The sequence below is a fragment of the Ctenopharyngodon idella genome, chromosome 13 (assembly GCF_019924925.1).
Source record: "Ctenopharyngodon idella isolate HZGC_01 chromosome 13, HZGC01, whole genome shotgun sequence".
In the NCBI taxonomy this organism is placed as follows: Eukaryota; Metazoa; Chordata; class Actinopteri; order Cypriniformes; family Xenocyprididae; genus Ctenopharyngodon; species Ctenopharyngodon idella.
The window spans coordinates 8236887-8256180 of NC_067232.1; the positions used below are offsets into that span (position 1 = coordinate 8236887).

The 19294-nt window shown below is 35.7% G+C and overlaps 1 protein-coding gene across 6 annotated transcripts; it reads right to left on the reverse strand.

Moving 5' to 3' along the window:
• Positions 1-128: 128 nt before the first annotated feature.
• Positions 129-14749, reverse strand: rufy2 (RUN and FYVE domain containing 2). Of its 6 annotated transcripts, none has more exons than XM_051916120.1 (19): positions 14542-14749; positions 14005-14091; positions 9914-10087; positions 9379-9496; positions 8927-9028; positions 7461-7584; positions 7308-7372; positions 7107-7172; positions 6902-6971; positions 6715-6816; positions 5956-6072; positions 5690-5857; positions 5510-5607; positions 3721-3840; positions 3472-3601; positions 3229-3323; positions 3095-3143; positions 2827-2907; positions 129-1068 (listed from the first exon to the last, which is right to left on the reverse strand). In XM_051916120.1, exons 1-19 carry the CDS (start codon positions 14732-14734, stop codon positions 925-927), a joined length of 2103 nt encoding a protein of 700 aa, XP_051772080.1. In that variant the 5' UTR covers positions 14735-14749; the 3' UTR covers positions 129-924. The 6 variants fall into 6 exon arrangements, with proteins under 6 accessions (XP_051772080.1, XP_051772078.1, XP_051772079.1 ...); XM_051916118.1 differs by having other exon boundaries at positions 9379-9544; XM_051916119.1 differs by lacking the exons at positions 14005-14091; positions 14542-14749 and adding an exon at positions 11984-12532 and having other exon boundaries at positions 9379-9544.
• Positions 14750-19294: the final 4545 nt, after the last annotated feature.

The window sequence follows — 19294 nt, forward strand, 5'->3', positions numbered from 1 at the left end:
ATAAAAGTATTAATTTCTTTCAAAATAAAACAAAAAAATCCCACTGACCCCAGACTGAATCGTAGTGTGTACAGTATGTACAGCTACGCCTAAATATTAAGGTCCTATAAGATCCATCACACATGAAGTGGAATTATAATCAACTTTAGTGGTTTAAGGCATATGTACAGTTTCATACATAAATCTCACATTTAAGTTAACAGTTGTATTTTTTTTAGGCAAAAGTTAGCACAAATACTCAAAGTGAGTAGTGTTCTAGTTCTGTTCCAAGGTAAATCTGCAATTGTGAAATAATACAGTACTGCAGACAAGAAACCTGAACACCATATTCAGAACATTATTTCTGTGCTATTTGACGTGAATCTATCTCCGTCATGCTTGAGTGGCACTGATAACGTTTACTTGTATATACACGCACATTTTTTTGCCCATCAAGATTCAGGGAAATGTGTCAAATCCCTGTTTGTCAGTTTGGCTTGTTATACAGGCACACATGAATGTAAGGTTTTTTCAACTGAATTTGAAATGTAATTGCTCAAGAAATGATATCCCTTTAAACTGCATTTGCTTACTTTTGACTCATGACGAGGAATGAAACCTGTTCACCCTTCATATATCAGAAGTATATTTACAATGCATGGGAGTGTTGTACTAATATAAATAATCTAAATCTTGCAGCCCAGATGGAGGGATTAAGAGTCATTAATCCATTTGTAAACATTTCTTTCATTGCGCACAAACACTGCATTGGCCATCTGCACAAGTGCCATTAAGTTTGCTCTGTGATAACAGGCCTTTTCCTATGTGAAATGTAAACTTCAAACAGAGAAACGGGTGCATCCATTTTGGTCACTTTGATAATGTGGGACAGCGCAGTGTCCGATATAAAGCTGATATTGGCCCTTGTGACAATGTGCTGCTATCTTATGTTGCGTTGGAGGAGCAGCGCTGGAGGAGCAAAGCGTGGCAGGTGTCACAGACTCTCACAGGTTTGGGTGAAGCAGGGAGCGGCAGCTCATTATCTGAGCAGGCATTGCAGAAGATCTCTCCACAGTTCCTGCAGTGATGCTGTTCAAACAAAGACAAGCAAGAGATCATGAGAGCTTTCAATTAAAGGGCCAGTAGCCTTTTTTTGGATCAGACTCAAAATGACTCAGTTGAATCTTCACAAATGATATTCTGGGATTCATCCAAACAGTTGCTCTGGGGAATTTCTTTTTAGTTATTTTTCATGGAAGGAAAAAATACATAATCCAAAAGTTTTAGAGTAAAGGCCCATTCACACAAAGGATGATAAATATAATGCTAAAGCTTTGATAACCATTCTAATTCTATGAGAATAGGGAAGTCGACACTATAATGATAATGACACAGAGGAACGATATCACTGGAATCACTTTTCAGAAGCTGATGAAATATAAAAGCAGTCAGAATCAACCCAGCTTTAAAGAGCTTGAGCATTTAAAATGGCATAACAGAAGCTCGCTTATAAAATATTAGGGGTGTAACGGTACACAAAAGTGACAGTTCAGTACGGGTTCGGTACAGCAGGGGACAATGAATGACTTGCCTGAGGTAAATGTAATGCTACGTGACATTGTTAACAAGCTGTTTTATTGATGTCTTTCCGCGGTTCAAACACTAATTGAGCAATTACACAAGATATGATACAATTCAGATGTACTGTATCTTTCAAAATACCTTCAGATATTCATTCTGGAGGAAGGGATGACCGCGCTCCCCGCTGCCGATTGAACTGAGGCATCTATACAGTGATCTGTCACGCCACATCAAAAAGCGTTTAAACTGAATTTATTGTTTGAATTTCATAATAAAATTTACAGAATTTGAAAGAGTACACTTTGTTTCTTATCGAAATAACAAAACAGAGCTTATTGCGATTATTGGTGGTTAATGGTGGTTAAAAGTAGTCAGGCTGCAACGCTGTATTCGTCACGTACACGTGCGTACCGAACTGTAAGACGTACTGAAAATTTGTGGGATGAATACGTTTACCGTTACACAGAACGTTATCGTGTGTTGGTGTGGACGCTAATATAGTTATTGTTATAGTTATCTTTATAGATATCGTTCTTAGGCTGTGTCCACACGTTTTTTTTGCGTTTTCATGTGTACATGGTTTTTTTTTTTTTTTTTCAAGACGAAGGAGGAAAAACTCATTTTTTTCATTTCATTTATAAAATACCCGTGTACGTGTGGACTAGGCCTTAGTGCGAACAGGCCTTAGGGTTCCCCATAAAGTCACAATGTAATGGAAGTAGCGACAGATCTTCCATATTGTGACATACATCTGAGTGGAGTGAAACATTAAAATAAATTTAAAAAAAACAATAAAATGATGTAGGGCGGCAACTTGGTTCAATCCATCAGCTGTTGATTGGATGGAGGCCAATCTGAATGTGAATTTGCAGACGACTGTAAGAAAGGGGCAGAGTTTAAGCAGACTAAATGTTTGGAGAAGTCCGGCATACGTCACCAGAGACAAGTATCTTGTTTCACCGGAAGATCAAGTTAAGACATTTTGATTACAGATTACGAAAAATGAAACGAACGTATGAATCATTTATAATAAGATCTATAACATGCATTTAGTAAATAGTTGAATTTTCATTTCATGACGACTTCAAGGTTTGCCAACTCAGTCTTTCATTCAAGTGTCATCTAATCCTCATCTGGAAATGTTCATAAATCCATTATCATCTTTGTGCCAGTGAATTTCTTTATTTAGAGCAGTTGAATTAGTGTGGATCTGTGAGAACTGACAGCAAGCTGTCGTGTATTACAGAACTGCATTTTGGTTCTGACCTTTCTTCTGGAGATTGAAAATTCCTTCTCACAAAGCTTGCAATGCGTAGCATCTTTGTCCTTCAGCCAAACCTGTCCACCCTAAGATAAATTGTTTATTAATATGAACATGTGGGACAAATGGATTGGTTAAACTTTAATAATTCTCTTTAAAAAAGCAGTGTGATGCTTTCAGATTACTTTGATATATATCATGGTACATGTCCACAAAAACATGTTCCAGGTACTTTTTTATTTGTTTTATCTCAAACAATGTTTCGATGCAAACCTGAAGTGCCTTGTTGGCTTCTTTTATATCTTCAATTTTCAACTTTGACCTGAAAAAGAAAAATGTGTGTATCAGTGAAAGAATAACATGATTTGAAGGCTCACAAATGGAATTGACGTTTAAATCATACATACTCGCTGAGTTTGCAGCCCAGTTCCTCCAGCGCCTTTTCTTGCTCCTCACAAATTCCCTTCAGCTGCGTGTTTTCATCCTGCAACCTGTGAAACTCCTAAATGGACATGAAGATACATCAGAGCCCAAGACACAAAGAAGCATATTAAATGATACAAGCACCTTAGTCCTCATACAGATTTATTGTGGACTTAAGGGTTATTAGATTGATCTCTCTCACCATTATTGAGAACAATTCATCTTACTTTTTTGAGTCCGTTGATTTGCTGTGCTTCAGCAGTGAGTTGGGTGATGGTCTCTCGTTCTCTTTCTAATTCATTTTGTAATGTCTGCCGCCAATCTCTCTCTATTTTCAAGTCTGTTTCCAGCTGCATCCTAAAGAAAAAGTGTCAATTAAAATCTGACCGTTTTCCACTTCAGCATCTAAATAAATGAGAAAGTAATTAATTCTAATTCAAAATGAGCCGTATTAACTTAATCGTTGCAAAACTTACATTTGCTTCTCTCTCTGGACTATCTGCTTTTGGAGACTGTCGGCTTTGTTCGTGAAGTCCTGCTTGAATTTGCGCACACCATCTTCGGCACTGGTACGTTCCCTCTCGGCATCCTGCAATCTGGTGTAATTCAAACCAACTGGGTAAAACTACGGCTCTGAATGTAATGGAATGGGTGGGAATGTATTGGAACATATGGGATACAAAATAAAAAGATGGCCATAATTCAACAGCCACAATAGAGCGGAAACAAATACAGAGCCAGATGACAGAAATGTTGCGCTGCGGGAGAAGCCAGAAAGCTGAAATGAGTTTGAAATTTCATAAGGGCTCAACCCTTGCTTTCGATTTTTAACTTTTTTGACAAATAATTCACCAAGTAAACAGGTACGAGTAGTTGAAAACATCAAATTTATTGAAGACTGTGATAAAAGCCATGTTATATTTCTGGTTTCTTTGACTGTTAAATGTTACAGGTAAATAATTATGCTATAGAACCACAAGAAAGATTTGCTCACTAAATAGTATGTGGAAAACAGTAACCATCATCAAATAAAACTTAAAGGGGCTAGTGAAGAACAATCAACTCATCACTTAAGAACACTGCATATCTCCACACAACTAGCGTTAAGTAACAAAGAGCAAATTTATCTTAATATCAGAAGGAAATATCTTTGACAAGTTTGTATTGGTGCTCGGTATCTGTGCTAGCGCATTTTACAAACGACATAGCAAGAGTTCTTGTCTGGCTGAGTAGGTCTTTGTCGCTATTTGTTGATTAAGGAAAAACATGGAATTAGAGGAAGGGAGAAGATGAGAAAAAAAGAAATGAAAAGGGGAACAAAAAGGGAAAGAGGACGTAAATATCAGTGAATTTCAAATTCATCTCAAAGCTTTAAGAACTTGTTAAGCAGTGCAGTCATAAAACATCAGAAATACGATGGCGGTAAATCAACAGAGAAGAAAGGGAAGGATGATTCATGTGGACAAAGAAGTGGACATGACAGCACCACGTCACCACAAGAAAATAACACAAATGCTAAAGGATGAGCGGTTAGATGAGAGAAAGCCATTCAATGAGCCTTCAAGTCAAATCAAGCATGCAAAGTCATTTACATGCCGTCAGGTATCTAGACACTCTGAAAACCAGTTCTACTGATGAAACAAAAGCACTGATGGTTCTGACACCATCAATGTACACTAATTTGATTTAATCTATAAAAGCAGATATCATATCCTGAAATGCATTTATACTGGTACACTACTGTTCAAATGTTTGGTGTCTGTAAGATTTTTAGAAATGTTATTATAAGCAGAATCTTCTGCTCACCATGGCTGCATTTATTTGATCAAAAATACAATAAAAACAGTAATGTTGTAAAATAACAGCATTTATTTGAAACAGAAACCTTTTGCAACATCATAAATGCTTTTACTGTCACTTTTGATCAATTTAATGTGTCCTTGCTGAATAAAAGTGGTCATTTATTTAAAAAAAAAAAAAAAAACTGACCTCAACTTTCTGAACGGTAGTGTATGTATATTCTATTACCTGCTAATAAAAACCTTAATTTGAATTGAACTGAATCAAAAGATTCCTTAAACTCTGAACTGACCACAAATGTTTTGGATAAAGGTTTTTATGCATTGTATTAATACAAGGTTAGAAATCAGGCTAAATAAAATTAATACTTAAACTCTCAAAAACGATAGAAAAAGCACTTCAGGAATACGATGACTCAACATTACGCTCGACATGATCGAAAATAAATTAGGAACTGCTTCTTACCTTTGCTCTAGTTGTTTCATGGTTGCCGTTATTTGATTGGTCTTCTCCTCCAACCGTGCGATCATGTCATTTTTTTGTCTCATGCTGTCATCTGAAGACTGTTGATGATTATAAATAGCTTGATTACAACATATTTTAACCACAAACTGAAGAACTGACACTTAATAAAATATGATATACCTGCATTTTTTGGTACATCTCCACATTGATGGCTTTAACTTCATCTAACTGGTGCCTAAGTCCAATCAGAGTGTCTTGTTTTTCATGGATGTCCTTTTCTAACAGTTTCATGGCCATCTCCATCTCCTGCTTCATGCTCACCTGCACAACCAGCTCGTTCTCCACATCCTTGAGCACACAGATACATTCAAAAACAGGTTTGACCTCTTTAAGTCCAAGTGCCATCGCACAATCTGAACAACGGGTACATTTTTATATAAACAGACCTGTCTGAGCTGACATTCCTCTTTTAGTTGGCGTCTTGCCTCGTTGTACATTTCATCCAGGCCCTGCCTTGACTGCTTGTACGTATCCAGCTCACAGTTCAAATCTCCTTCTGTAATCTGAATAGAGAGTAAATAGTGTATATAGTATATGCCTCGCACATTGATTGTGAAATTCTACAATTATCATCATGTTTTAAAAAGCATGTTTTTTATCATCATGTTTTCAGAAGGCAAAAGGGGTTGCAAAGGGGTGATAAGTTCATGAGATGATAAAGTTCAGGGAATATATATTTTAAAAAAAACAAATGTAAATATTTTCCAGATTATATTTTACACACATTTATAATATTCTTTATAATATGGGAGGATTTTGGGGATCATAAAAACTGAATGTTTTTCAGGGGCACATAATATAAAGTTCATATGAATTTAAATATTAAAAAAAAAAAAAAAAACAGTTACATATAATATGTACACAAAGAACTGAAACACTTAACAGAGCTGGACAATGACATCACTTTTTTTGTGCAGAACTGCTTATAGATGAAATTAACTAATTTAATTACTAATTTAATAATTGATGATCTTTACAACAGAACTGAATCAACACTGAACTGACTTCAGCTGAACAACAGCTGAAATGCATCATTTTCCTGTTATCACTGTTAAGCTGCTTTGAAACAATCTGTATTGTATAAAGTGCAATATAGATAAAGGTGACTTGACTTGACAAACATATAAAAAAACATACAACAATACCTCAAGACGCTGTTGTGCTTTCATAAAAATGACAGAATTTTCTGTTCTGAGTTGGTGGTTCTCTTCCTGTAGTTTAATAATGTTGTTTTTTGCTATTGCCAACTGTGATAAAAAAGATGACAACAAAAAGTTAGTATTGAATATTTCTATTCCACATATCACTTATTTTTCTGAAATCAAACAGTACCTCTTCAATGAGTTTGGAGTTGGATTTTTCTAATGACTCCACGCGTCCCTGTAAGCCTTGAACTGTAGAACTTAAAAGACAAAGTTTTCGATAAACTTCATTGGCACTAGGTCGTGCTTTGGTAATATAGATTCATCTGTTTTTAAAAGCAATAATCATTCATCTTAAATATAGTATATAAGCTTTAGAAAGAGCAAGAACTTACTTCAACTGCCTATTTAATTCTTCAACATAATTCTTCTGATCCAAAATAGCTGCAATTTGGCCATTTCTATTCAAAACAGAGTAATACATCAAGGTTATTATAATGATTTAATGTAATTAATTATTCACACTTTTATTCCACTTAAATGTTCCTTCACATAAAAGTATGTTGTCTACCAAGTATACTTTTTTTTTTTTTCACCTTTCTTCACTTCTATAGTCATCGATGTCATTCTTCAAGTACATGGAGAAATCTATTACACCAACCTGTGGATTCCAATACAAATCATTAACATTTCTCAAACAGAAGCAAGACGCTAGGTTATTAAAAATGGCCAATATACAATGCTCATACTTGTGTATCAAGGTCCTCGCCCTTCACGCATAAGTTGGCATCTATGACGTTAAGTCCCACCAGGAGACCAACGATGACGGCTCCCTCCTCCTCCAGCATCACTGCTGAGTTCTCATAGAACTCACTGCAAATGAACACACACACGCGTTGACATTTATCATCGGTTATGAGTGTCAAAAATTAGATCAAAAGATAGATTCTGTAGATAGATGAAGACAATTTTCTATTCTCTAAATTCTGGTTCCATTTATTCATAATCTGAAAACAAACCTCTAAAGAATCCACACGGCCTTTTAAAACATAAATATCCTTGCCTCATATTAATCATGTGTTGTTTTTCCATTGTAAAAATTGCATTATGTAGAATTTGTTGTGTTCCTATGATGCACAATGATATTACATTTGATATTACAATGACATTTAACTGTGTACTACTGTTCTTTTAGTTCTGAGTCTGACAAAATGTGCAAAGGCAATACATTTGTAACTAATATTTATTCTTGTCTTTTAATAGACCATTCGGGTGTTTGCAAACAGCGATGACATTTTGTGGGCGGATCCAATCTGGTGGCAGAAAATGACAGTTCTACAGTGGCAGTCTATGGAAGCCATGGAACAAAAAAGTAATAAAGGTAATAATTTTGAGTTTATAACTCATTATTCTGACTTCCCCCCTTGCAATTCCAAGTTTATATCTCACAATTCTGAGAAGAAATCATTTTAATATGCTGATTTGCTGCTCAAAAAACATTTCTTATTATTATCAATATTGAAAAACAGTGGTAACAAGTGGAGGAAAATGTGCAATATCCACGGAATAAGAGAAAAAAAAATGTCTTGTTGTGCCTTTGGATGTCAGAATCAGAATGCAAAAAAAGATGGTCTTCATTTTTACAGAATACTGTGGTCTTCCACAAACATATTTAGCTGCAGAACTGTTTTTAACATTGATAATAATGTATAGAAGAATGTTTCTTGAGCAGCAAATCAGCATATTAGAATAATTTCTGAAGGATCATGTGACACTAAAGACTGGAGTAATGATGCTGAAAATTCAGCTTTGCCATCATAGAAATAAATTCCTTTTTAAAATATATTAAATTAGAAACCAGATATTATAAAATGTAATAATATTTCACAATATAAGTATTTCTGATCAAATGAATGCAGAAACATTAAAAAAATCTTAATGACAACAAACATTTGAATGGTAGTGTATATAGGAAAACTATACTTTTAAATCTCAGTCAGCAGAAGCAGAAGGGCTTTTATTAGACGGCTTCATGTGATGCACACCCTCTAGCGAGCACAGCGCACTAAACTCTGATGCCCGAGCAGGAAACACAAAACTAGTTTGTCTCAGGCACCTTATCACTTCTCTAATCATCAATTCTCCACCACAACTATTGTGACAAAGAAAGAAAGAATGAATTAAGGGTATTGAAAGTAAAAAAAAAAAAACTAACCTAAGTATATCTTTCCTGGTGATGAGAAGACGGAGGTAATCTGCTAATTTCTTCTGCATCAGTGCCAGTCTCAGCCATGCTCTGGCTCTGCCCAGAGGCGTCCTAACAAACACATACAACCATTTTCAGACAGATAGACAGACAGACAGACAGACAGTAAAGTACATGACTCTGGAAATAGGCTTAACTTGCAGTTGCAAGTTTCAGTTTTATCAAGGAACTAGAACCGAAATTTGCACTTCCCTATTTTGAATGGCACATCTTAGTATACTGGGGAATGAGTGTGAGAAAGCACATGTATATTTGTAATACAGTGGACCTGATTGATAGTGGATCTGCTTTTGTATTACAGTCTTTGAAAGATTAATTTAGACAAAATTAAAACATTTCAGATTTGTGTGCAAACTATTCAATGTAACTGTAAGGCCGAAAATTGTTAGTCCTGCACATACTTAAGGCCAGGAAGGTCCCGTACACTGGCTGCGATTTCGCCTGCTTCTGGGCACAGCTTCTCAACCATCTCCAGAGGCCCCCACAATGACTTGTTGTAACCAAGAAACGATTTCTTCACTGGGAGATGGAGACCAACGTGTTTGTTAAACAACTCAGGGATACGATCTGGCGTACAGAGCATGCAAAGATTTTGATGAAACACCATTTGAAACATTATTCAAATTTTGTGGCAGAGCTGGCTCACTGGACAAGAACTTTAGATGATCTGACAGCTGAGAATGAGTTAAAAAAAAAAAGCACTTCCTCATTTTCTTCTCCTATTATAAAGTTACATCGCATAGCATAGTTGCTGCTATCCTTCTGGTCCCTAAGAATAACACTAGCATAGGCCTATGGAAATATATAAGAGATATTGATAACACTAAATCAGGCAGCTATCCTACCAAAAAGCAAGCATGTAAGAACTTTAAATGATAACTGGTTAACAGATGGTTCTTTGTGGCTGGCTGACTGTCTGATGATAGTTGAACATACCTTTGAGTCCGTGCTTCAGGCAATGCTCCATGACAACAAAGAACTGTTGCAGTGGCGGATAGTCAGAGTCCAGAGTTCGTCCAAAGCTCAGAGCTGACTCGATCAGGCCTTTGATGCTAAGCTTAGCCATATTAAGCAAGTTTGCTCGTTCCATTGCCATAGGATCTCGAAAGGCTAAAAGACACACAGCCCACAGACAAATATATATCAAACCAAAAATTATATCATTATAGCCAAAAAGTTCTTGTTGTTCAAGAAGAACATTTAAAACAAAAAACAACAATCACACTAAACTCATCACAGCACTTAAACCTCTGGCTGTTTGCTTAGGACTAACATGTGACCACACTTTGAATTGTTGAGTTTAAATTTTAACAAACCCTTAAAGTGCTTTAACTGTACTGTCATTCACCAGTCCTTTACAGCAGCATTGTCAAAAAGCAGTACTTTTTATGTTTTGTGTTTACTGCACAAATGAATGTAAGTTGTACACTTGTCAGTTTTGACTAATCATTGATGCATCGGACCCTGTTTTAACCATCAGGCTAATCAATAATTCTTATGCAAACATATTTAGACAGGCTCTGTTTAACAAGCATGCTGGCATTGGTAATCTACTTCCCACTTATGTTGTTGGTTCCCATTGCCACTTTATTTGGTCTAAGAGAATGAAACTTCCATTAGACTTCTGGTGTAAATAACTTTAATAATAATATGTAATTTAAATAATTTATCCTCTTATTATTATTATTATTATTATTATTATTATTATATTATTATATAATATCTTATCCTATTATTGTTATTATTTAGTGGATCTGCTTTTGAATTAAGTCTTTGAAAGATTAATTTAGACAAAATTAAACCACTGCAGATTTGTGTGCAAACTAATCATTAACTATTTGTCATTGGTCATGGGTGGGGGACAAATACTAATCATGACAAATCAACAGCATACTGATTTGACTGACATGCCTATCTCACCAATAAAAAAATAAAAAAATAAATAAATAAATAATAAAAACATTATGCATATCAACTGTATGAATGGCCTGGTGCTTAGTAGTTATAATACACCTAGATTTATTATATGCACAAATGAATACAAGCCAAGAAGGCACTCTTCATGACATCATGCCATTATGACATCATTTGGAAAATTATGTATGGCAAGCCATTTTAGCATGTTCCTTAAAACTATTATATATTTTTGTTTGACCATGCACGTGGAAATCCTTGACGTGACAGCAACGCAAAGTTGATTCTGAGCTAATTTGATCTAATATTTATTGTTTTTTTTTAAAAACGTTGTATATTTATGTAGCAAATGGGAATCAATAAAATTATTGACTATATGTTGAGACAAAGGTCTTGTTAATGGTTTTCAGTTTTGTTCAAGGCAATTAAAGCAACAGTTTTTCAATAATGGAAGAATATGTAAAAGTTTGGTATTTGAGGTAAAAAACAAAACAAAAACAATACTACCTACTGTTAAAGGCACAATAATTAACATGATAATAAATAGCTGGCTGATTTTTCCATTTGTTGACACAACATGGTTAGATTCAGATGATAAATATCATATATTAAGTTGGGTGTCCACCTTAGAGATAATCACCATATTTATAATGAAACCACATTTAAAAATATATTTTTGTTACTACAGTAAAGCTATATTAAATTCTTAAATTATTATGTCCTTCAATTCTTTCAGAATCTTTACTCTTAAAAAATCTGTATTTTTAATGACATATTTATTGAACAAAAATAAATTATTTATCAAAATAATCAAAAAATAGTACAAACTGCTAAACTGATTGTTTTGAACAAGTATAACTTACAAGTATTAACTTAATACCTATTAGCAACAATTGTAATACAACTGTAATAGTAATTACAACTAACTGGACATGAATTAGTGTTTATATTATTTATTAGTCAATAAAAATTACTAGAAACAAACAAAAAAAACAGTTTCTTGTTAGTTTTCAGCAATAAATGTTAATGCGGCTTGCCATACACGTAGGCTACATCTGAACAACACGGGCTTTAATGTCAACCATAACCTACCCTTGGCACCCCATTCTTCTGAAAAGGGCGATGTTTTAGGCTCTATCACTTTGGGCAGGACGTGAATGCCACCCGAGAAGGTTTCTGACGCTTTTCTGGCTAAAGCGAATATGGGCGCCTGCCATCTCCCGTCTCCAGATTTCATGGCAGCGCTGCTCGCTTTCTCACCGGCCGATTTATCCTCCTGCAATCTGAGGATACCGAACACTTGCGCTCTCTCTTTGTTGCTCTCTGCTTCCGCCAACACAAGGTCCTGTTCTGCAGGTGTCGCCATCGTTAAAGTGAATATTATACAGATTAGGATAATGCTTCACCTAACAACCACGGGGGTGATGTGTTGAGCGGCATTGATAAACAGTTAACGACGGAATTCAAGCGCTTTCCCATGTGATGTTCCTTGTCAACGCCCCAGAGGCGACGTATGTTTTCCATTCATATGGTCATCATATCTTTGGAGAACAAATGGCTAGATTATAGATTTGTTTACACCCGAGCACTCCGGTACGATCCGTCTGCAGCAAAGGGGTGGTGTCAAAACATTATAAAGACGTAATTCAGTGGAAGAGTATGGATATACTACCCTCTACCGCTTGTATGGAACATTGTCCTGGAAAATTATGAAATAATCACTGGTTGGCAGTCTTAACACATAATATTTCTTAAATTACCATGTTTATCGTAATAATGGGGGAATTAATTGTTTCGTTCGTGAAAGAATCTGTTTTTGAAGAAATCTTTTAAGTGAACGAATTTTTCTCCACTTCCACGCACTGACTCAATGACATTATTCCTTTCTTCAAAGACAAAATCAAAACAAAATCGCTTAAATGAAGCCTCTTAGATTTGTTAGCACGCATATTTAAATAAATTATAGGCTACTCGTTTCACCCTAACTCGTGCTGCCTCTAAATATACTTTTATACTTTACAGTAGTGTAAAAAACACTAGGCCACAAGATTGGCGCGTTCCATTTATCCTCAGAAGTGGGAAATTCCTCGTTCCCAGTAAGAACTTTTAACTGGAATTCCTCCTCAAGTTGGACACTCGGGAGAAAAGCAACAACCCCAACTTCAGAATCTAATATGGCTGCTCAGAGCATCAACCATAGTGAAACAGTATATTGTTTATTAGCACTTCTGTTTGTCTGTCTCAAAAACTCAGTGGTGCACACATAACCTACTATCCAACCTCTATTTGTGGACATGATGCTTTTCTATATAGCGTTTATGTGCAAAATAATTGTGTTTGCATTCCAAAAGAGCAAGAACAACAAAGGTTTGCCTGGATACATCCATCTTAGTTTTCTGACCTGTTTACTGTAGGCAGTCAACTCAGATGCGACATCACATCCAGCACCAACATCCCTCTTCCAAGGTAAATGGAATGCAGCATATGTCCGAATTCATAGTATTCAAAAGTGAAAAATACCCTAATGACGGCTCACACAAGTCACTTTTATACCAAGCGCCTTTCTGTTTGTCAATGCTTTGTGGCCTACTTGAACCCATTGCAAAATCTGCTTTGGGAAATTTTTCACCCTCACACACAATTTCCTGATCATGTGGATTCTTACTGAAATGACTGGATTTCATCTAGGAAAATTCACCAAACAATAGTAAATGTGTCCCCACTTTAACAATGTAACCGCAGAAAGGGCCACTGAACAAATCAATAACTAATTTTAGTGAACTCTTTAGTTATTCAAATCACTGGGATGAATCAAAATCCCCACTATATATTTTTTTAGTTAATTAATAAAAAGTGACTCCATTTTATTAGTGTAAGTGTTACTCCAACAGTTCTCACAATGAAGAATTCAAAATTTTGCTTTAAAATGAACGAACGTGAACAACCTCTGCTGACAACCACCTCACTGGTGCTGACTCAGGATTATTCTCCTTGTAGACTATGAGTGTCTCCACACTATGGCAGTTACAAAATTGTAGGTTTGCAGTTCCAAACAACTATAACTTATCTACTTAGTATATTTTAATTTAGTATACTAAGCTCTGGAGGCTTACCTTGACTGTAGGCCAAACGCTCCATACTTTCGCTATGGGTGATGCCCCATCGGTGAAGGCTCTGAGGAGAATACATGACTGGATCCACTGAACACAGACAACATACTTGGTTTTCATTGGGTGGTTAACATTTAAGCATCACTTGTACATGTTTAACAGAACTAATAGCATTCCTTTTGTCATTTATTCATAACTGATTTAGATGTTACAGAAAATACAAGCTGATTGTATACATTTGCTGACCTACATCACAAACTCAACATGTTTCTGTTGTTTACTGCTGATCTGCTCTCAGGGTCTGGCTATCATATGACTCTGATTTCCTGCACCACTGTCCCGCCTCACATGGAAGGAAATGTATAAATATTCAGTCTAAACAGACAAAACACCTTAAGATTTCAGTGCACATAACATTTAGAGCTAATCACAACATGAAATCAAACGCCTTATGCATTGTCATCTTGGTTAGGCTCTGACTTCTGCTTAAAAATGTTACTGAATCACTCATAGGTGCTGAGGAAAATAGCACACACTTACCCCTGTTAAACCTACACCCTTTGCTGGTGTTCTGCTGGTACTTTTGGGTCGAGAGAGCTGACCTGTGCCTGTTAGGTGAGGTGCAACCATTTGCTGCATTAGCAGGCAGTGGGGAGGAGATGTCTCTCGCTGGAACAGCACAGTGCATTGGGTGCAGGGTAGCAGAGGCGGTCAAACAAAGGGGGCGGGACATGTGAACAAGCTGGTCAGCCAATAAGTGTGGAGCTGCAGGCTACTCAGGAAGTGGGACTCTGAATGATACTAACTACACTGCCAGGATATGAATGAGCACATGAATGTGACAGGCATGCCATTGACTATTATGCATAATACTTTTTAGCATATTGCAACTGCATTTTGTGTGATGATTTTATGTAAATTGATGCACATTTCACAGAAAATAATGAATATATTCTACTATTCAAAGGTTTGGGAAAGAAATTAATGCTTCTATTCAGCAAGGATGCATCAAATTGATCAAAAGTGAAGCTTATTAGTAAAAGCTGTTATTTTGAACATTCTATTAATCAAATAATCCAAAAAATATAAAAATAAAAATCATGGTTTTCAAAACAATTAAGCTGTTTTCAGCATTGATATTAATAGTAAATGCTTATTGAGCACCACAATCAACATATTAGAATGATTTCTGAAGGATCATGTGACACTGAAGACTGGAGTAATGATGCTGAAAATTCATCTTTGCCATCACAGGAATAAATTACATTTTCAAATATATTAAAACAGAAAACCTAATTTACATTGTTATAATATTTCACAATATTACTGTTTTTACTTTTTGATTAAATAAAGGTCTTGTCTTGGTGAGCATAAGAGACTTTATATATAAAGGCAGTATAGGCAGTGGAGGGTATTTCCACGAGGGTAATGCCATACATGATCAGCATTTCCCCCTCCCCCTTTCTGCTTTTCGCTGTTTAGATTTGTCAAGATAAAACTCCAAAAGGGGGAAATTCTCAGGTTGGCCTTAAATGAACTAATCTGATCTTGTACCTATACAATCTTACTCTGTTTTTATTAAATAAATGCCGTGATTTTATTAAAAGACTTCCATGAAATTCAGTACTAAAATCACTCTCCATCTATGCCTAATCTTTAACCAGAAGATGGCAGTGTCCTCCAAAAAGAGTAGAAATCCAACATCTAGCAAATTAGATATTGCAATAATCCTTTATTATTATTAAAGTGAAGTGGTATTTCACACATTTTCACACTGAGTGTTTCTAAGACACATCTTACAATTTGTTATTTCTACCTTAAAGCATGAAAGCTCACAGGCAGGCAGTATGAATTACTGGGTGAACCTTATATTTCAATGTGCAAAATTATCATTAATTAATCTTCAATTACTTCTTCAAATTTTAAAATAAAGTTCCACTTCAGACTTGATTGAAATCTTCAGGGGTGGATTTAACACTTGTGATCCTCTTGACAGGAGGAAGTAAAAGAAGTATGTTGTGATGAGAGGGCAAGTGGTGGTAAAGAGCTTTCATCTGATCACTCTCTTGAAGTGCTTCGCATTAAACTATAGGACTCTGTGGGGTTGAATGGATTCGTTCATACCTTTCATGCAAACAAACAAATCTTCAGCCTCAAAGCGTAGGCTTTACATGTAAACACTAAGAGACATGGCAGTGGGTCTATAAAGATTCTCACTAGGAGATAGAAACAACCCGAAATAATAGCCATTGTTCCAGGGCACTCATTCACTGTGTGATCTAATATGGTTTTTAATCTTGGACGTCTTCCACCAATTCCAAAGACGTCAGCATCTCTAAACAATAAACATAATCAAAGAATGATTCAAAATGCATTCTTCACAATTCTAATTTTTTAAAAAATAAACAATGGGTATGTTCAGTTACCTGAATAACATTTTTATATTGTACAATATACCAACAAGATACACTGTCACTCTTAAAAATTAAGTTTCTTTATCGTCATCTATATGATTCCATGAAGAATCTTTAACCTCCATGGAACCTTTCCACTGGACAAAAGGTTCTTTATAGTATAAAAAGTTTCTTTAGATTATTAAAATGTTTTTCACACTAAGAAAAAAATAAATAAATGTGACCCTGGACCACAAAACCAGTCTTAAGGGTCAATTATACATCATCTGAAAGCTGAATAAATAAGCTTTCCATTGATGTATGGTTTGATAGGACAATATTTGTCCGAGATACAACTATTTGAAAATCTGGAATCTGAGGGTGCAAAAAAAAAATCTAAATATTGAGAAAAGTGCCTTTAAAGTTGTCCAAATGAAGTCCTTAGCCATGCATATACACTCACAAAAATAAATTACGGTAGGAAATTTACAAAATATCTTCATGGAACATGATCTTTACTTAGTATCCTAATGATTTTTGGCATAAAAGAAAAATCGTCAATTTTGACCCATACAATGTATTGTTGGCTATTGCTTCAAATATACCCGTGTGACTTATGACTGGTTTTGTGGTCCAGGATCGCAAATGTTTCCTTTAAGAACTGTTTACTGAAAGATTCTTTGAGGAACCAAAAATGGTTCTTCTATGGCATTGCTGTGAAAACCCCCTTTTTGAACCTTTATTTTTCGGAGTGTAGGAGCTTCAGCACCATTCATGGGACGTTTCAAGCATTAAAGTGGCTAAAAATTTACATGTAATTACACACTTTAGCTTTCCATCTAGGTAACAGAAATACAAAATCTACATTATGTAAAAGTAGTCCTCACAGCCATAATTATGAAGGGTGAGGAGGGTTCTCATTATCACACAAGCCTGCAGCATTGGTGCCTTCCTGTAAAAATCACAAGAACCATCGAACTGTATTATTCTGCTTTTGAACAGAAACTAGCCAATGGTCTTGTTGGATTTGGTCGCGTCCTTCACGACACTCGACACTGGTTTAAAGCCACCCAGTAACTCAAAAGATGCCACAGGCACGGGAGCAAGAATCATCGGCAGTCCCATGAATAGGAAATCACATTTGATTGAGTTTGAAGGGTTCTTCAGACATTAAACCAGGCAACAACATTTGATTAACTGCTGGCTCCTCTGCGCTCTCTTCAGACGATTCTCGCTAAAGGATTTTGTTTGGATATAAATAGCATTGATCTTTCACAAAAAGGAACCATCAGTCTAATGAGTGCATATTTTGTCCCTCCATTTCTTTACCCTTGGGATTTGCCACAGGCACTTGACCATCACGGTGAAGCTGGTGAAATGGTAAAAATTTAAAGATGGTCTTGTTGTTTAATATTCATAGCTGTTGTGCACACACTCTATGATGATAGACTAACATTTAAAAACTTAAGAGAAGTAAGAACTTAAAGACATTTCATTGTGTGCGTTCAAAACCCCATTGTTGACTTTTGAACTTAGACATCAGCCAAAACGACACTGACTTGAAATTATTTCTCAAAAGGATTTGTGTGTCTGCAGATACTCATGAGTAATACTTTCATTCATCTGCCATAGGACATGCTAATTGAGTCCAAGAAATCCTCTTTTAAATCTGCGAAGGCTGAAGTTGGCAAGACCTACAGTCCTCTTCTACTTCATTATTAACTGAGCCCAAGGAGGTAATTATGATCTTGTCTATTTTAAGAATCAAATGAGGAATGACCTCAGCTTATTAAATAAATAAAGACCTCCTGCTGGAGAACGTGGGCTGGCCTGCAATGCATATTGTCGTTTAGACTTCAGACACTGTAGTTCAAATTTTGATCATAGGCTAAATACTGTTAAGATCCATCTCAAAGGTTTTGTATTTCATACATGCAGGAACAAAATAAGGAAATGTGATAAAACAAGATTCTGCTCTGTAATTAATAGTGCTTTTTAAGGCAAAAACACAATTATGATGGATCCTATATTTTCAAAATCCCTGATCCTACAAGTGTACATTTTGTCGCGTGACGTATTCAGCAATGTTTGTGCTCTAATAGTGTGCTTTATTAATTAATAAAGACAGTTAGGCTATTAATTAAAGACAGTTGTGCTACTATTCATTTGTAAACCATGCTTACAAGTCGTGATGAAACGTAAGTAACAACAGATCTTTTCTTTTGAATTATGATTGTGTATTATTGAGTTTAATGGATTATTGAAAAAGAAAATGTGTAGGGCGGGGACTTGGTTTTATGAATCTGCTGCAGACTGGATTTTGAGATGTGGGCGTTGCACACTCAAAAGTGGTGGCAGATGAAAGTGAGCTTGCATGGGCAGGGTTTAAGCAGACTAAATGATTGGAGAAATCCTGTATATGTCATCAAAGAGAAGTATTGCATTAATTGTATTAATTGCAGTAGTCTCAAGATGACAACATATATTTGGAGCTGTTCACGTCCTCGAACTGGGAGTTAGGCTATGCATTTCTATAGCACCACTGTCAATGCCTAATTACGAGTTCAAGGAAGACATGAACACTTTTTACAAGTTGAAATCACATAATTGTGACATGTCATGAAATGTTATTGCTGTGTTTCATATTGTACTTGCAAAATGTGAAAATTGTGAAATGTCTTGAGAACATGCTGTATTTTGTAATTTTGAAAGTTCAATAATAAAAAAGCGAGAAAAGAGGTGTCTGAGGGAGAGAAAAGGAGGGGGAGGCAAATCCATAGTCAGAGACTTTTGCTAAAACAAACAACAACAAAAAAAACGGTGAAAAAAAAAAGAAGAAAAAAAAAACTAGCCAATGACCGTCGATTTGAACAGAGGAAGCTGGCCTCCCTTCGTAAATG

Bases quoted from the DNA above. Each gene is read 5' to 3' on its own strand.
- rufy2 (XM_051916118.1), bottom strand. From the start codon at position 14,734: ATGTCCCGCCCCCTTTGTTTGACCGCCTCTGCTACCCTGCACCCAATG. The intron at 6,817-6,901 runs GTACTGTTTGAT...TTTTTATCACAG, and splicing joins ACTCCAAACTCATTGAAGAG to TTGGCAATAGCAAAAAACAA. The intron at 3,841-5,509 runs GTAAGAAGCAGT...GAATTACACCAG, and splicing joins ATGAAACAACTAGAGCAAAG to ATTGCAGGATGCCGAGAGGG.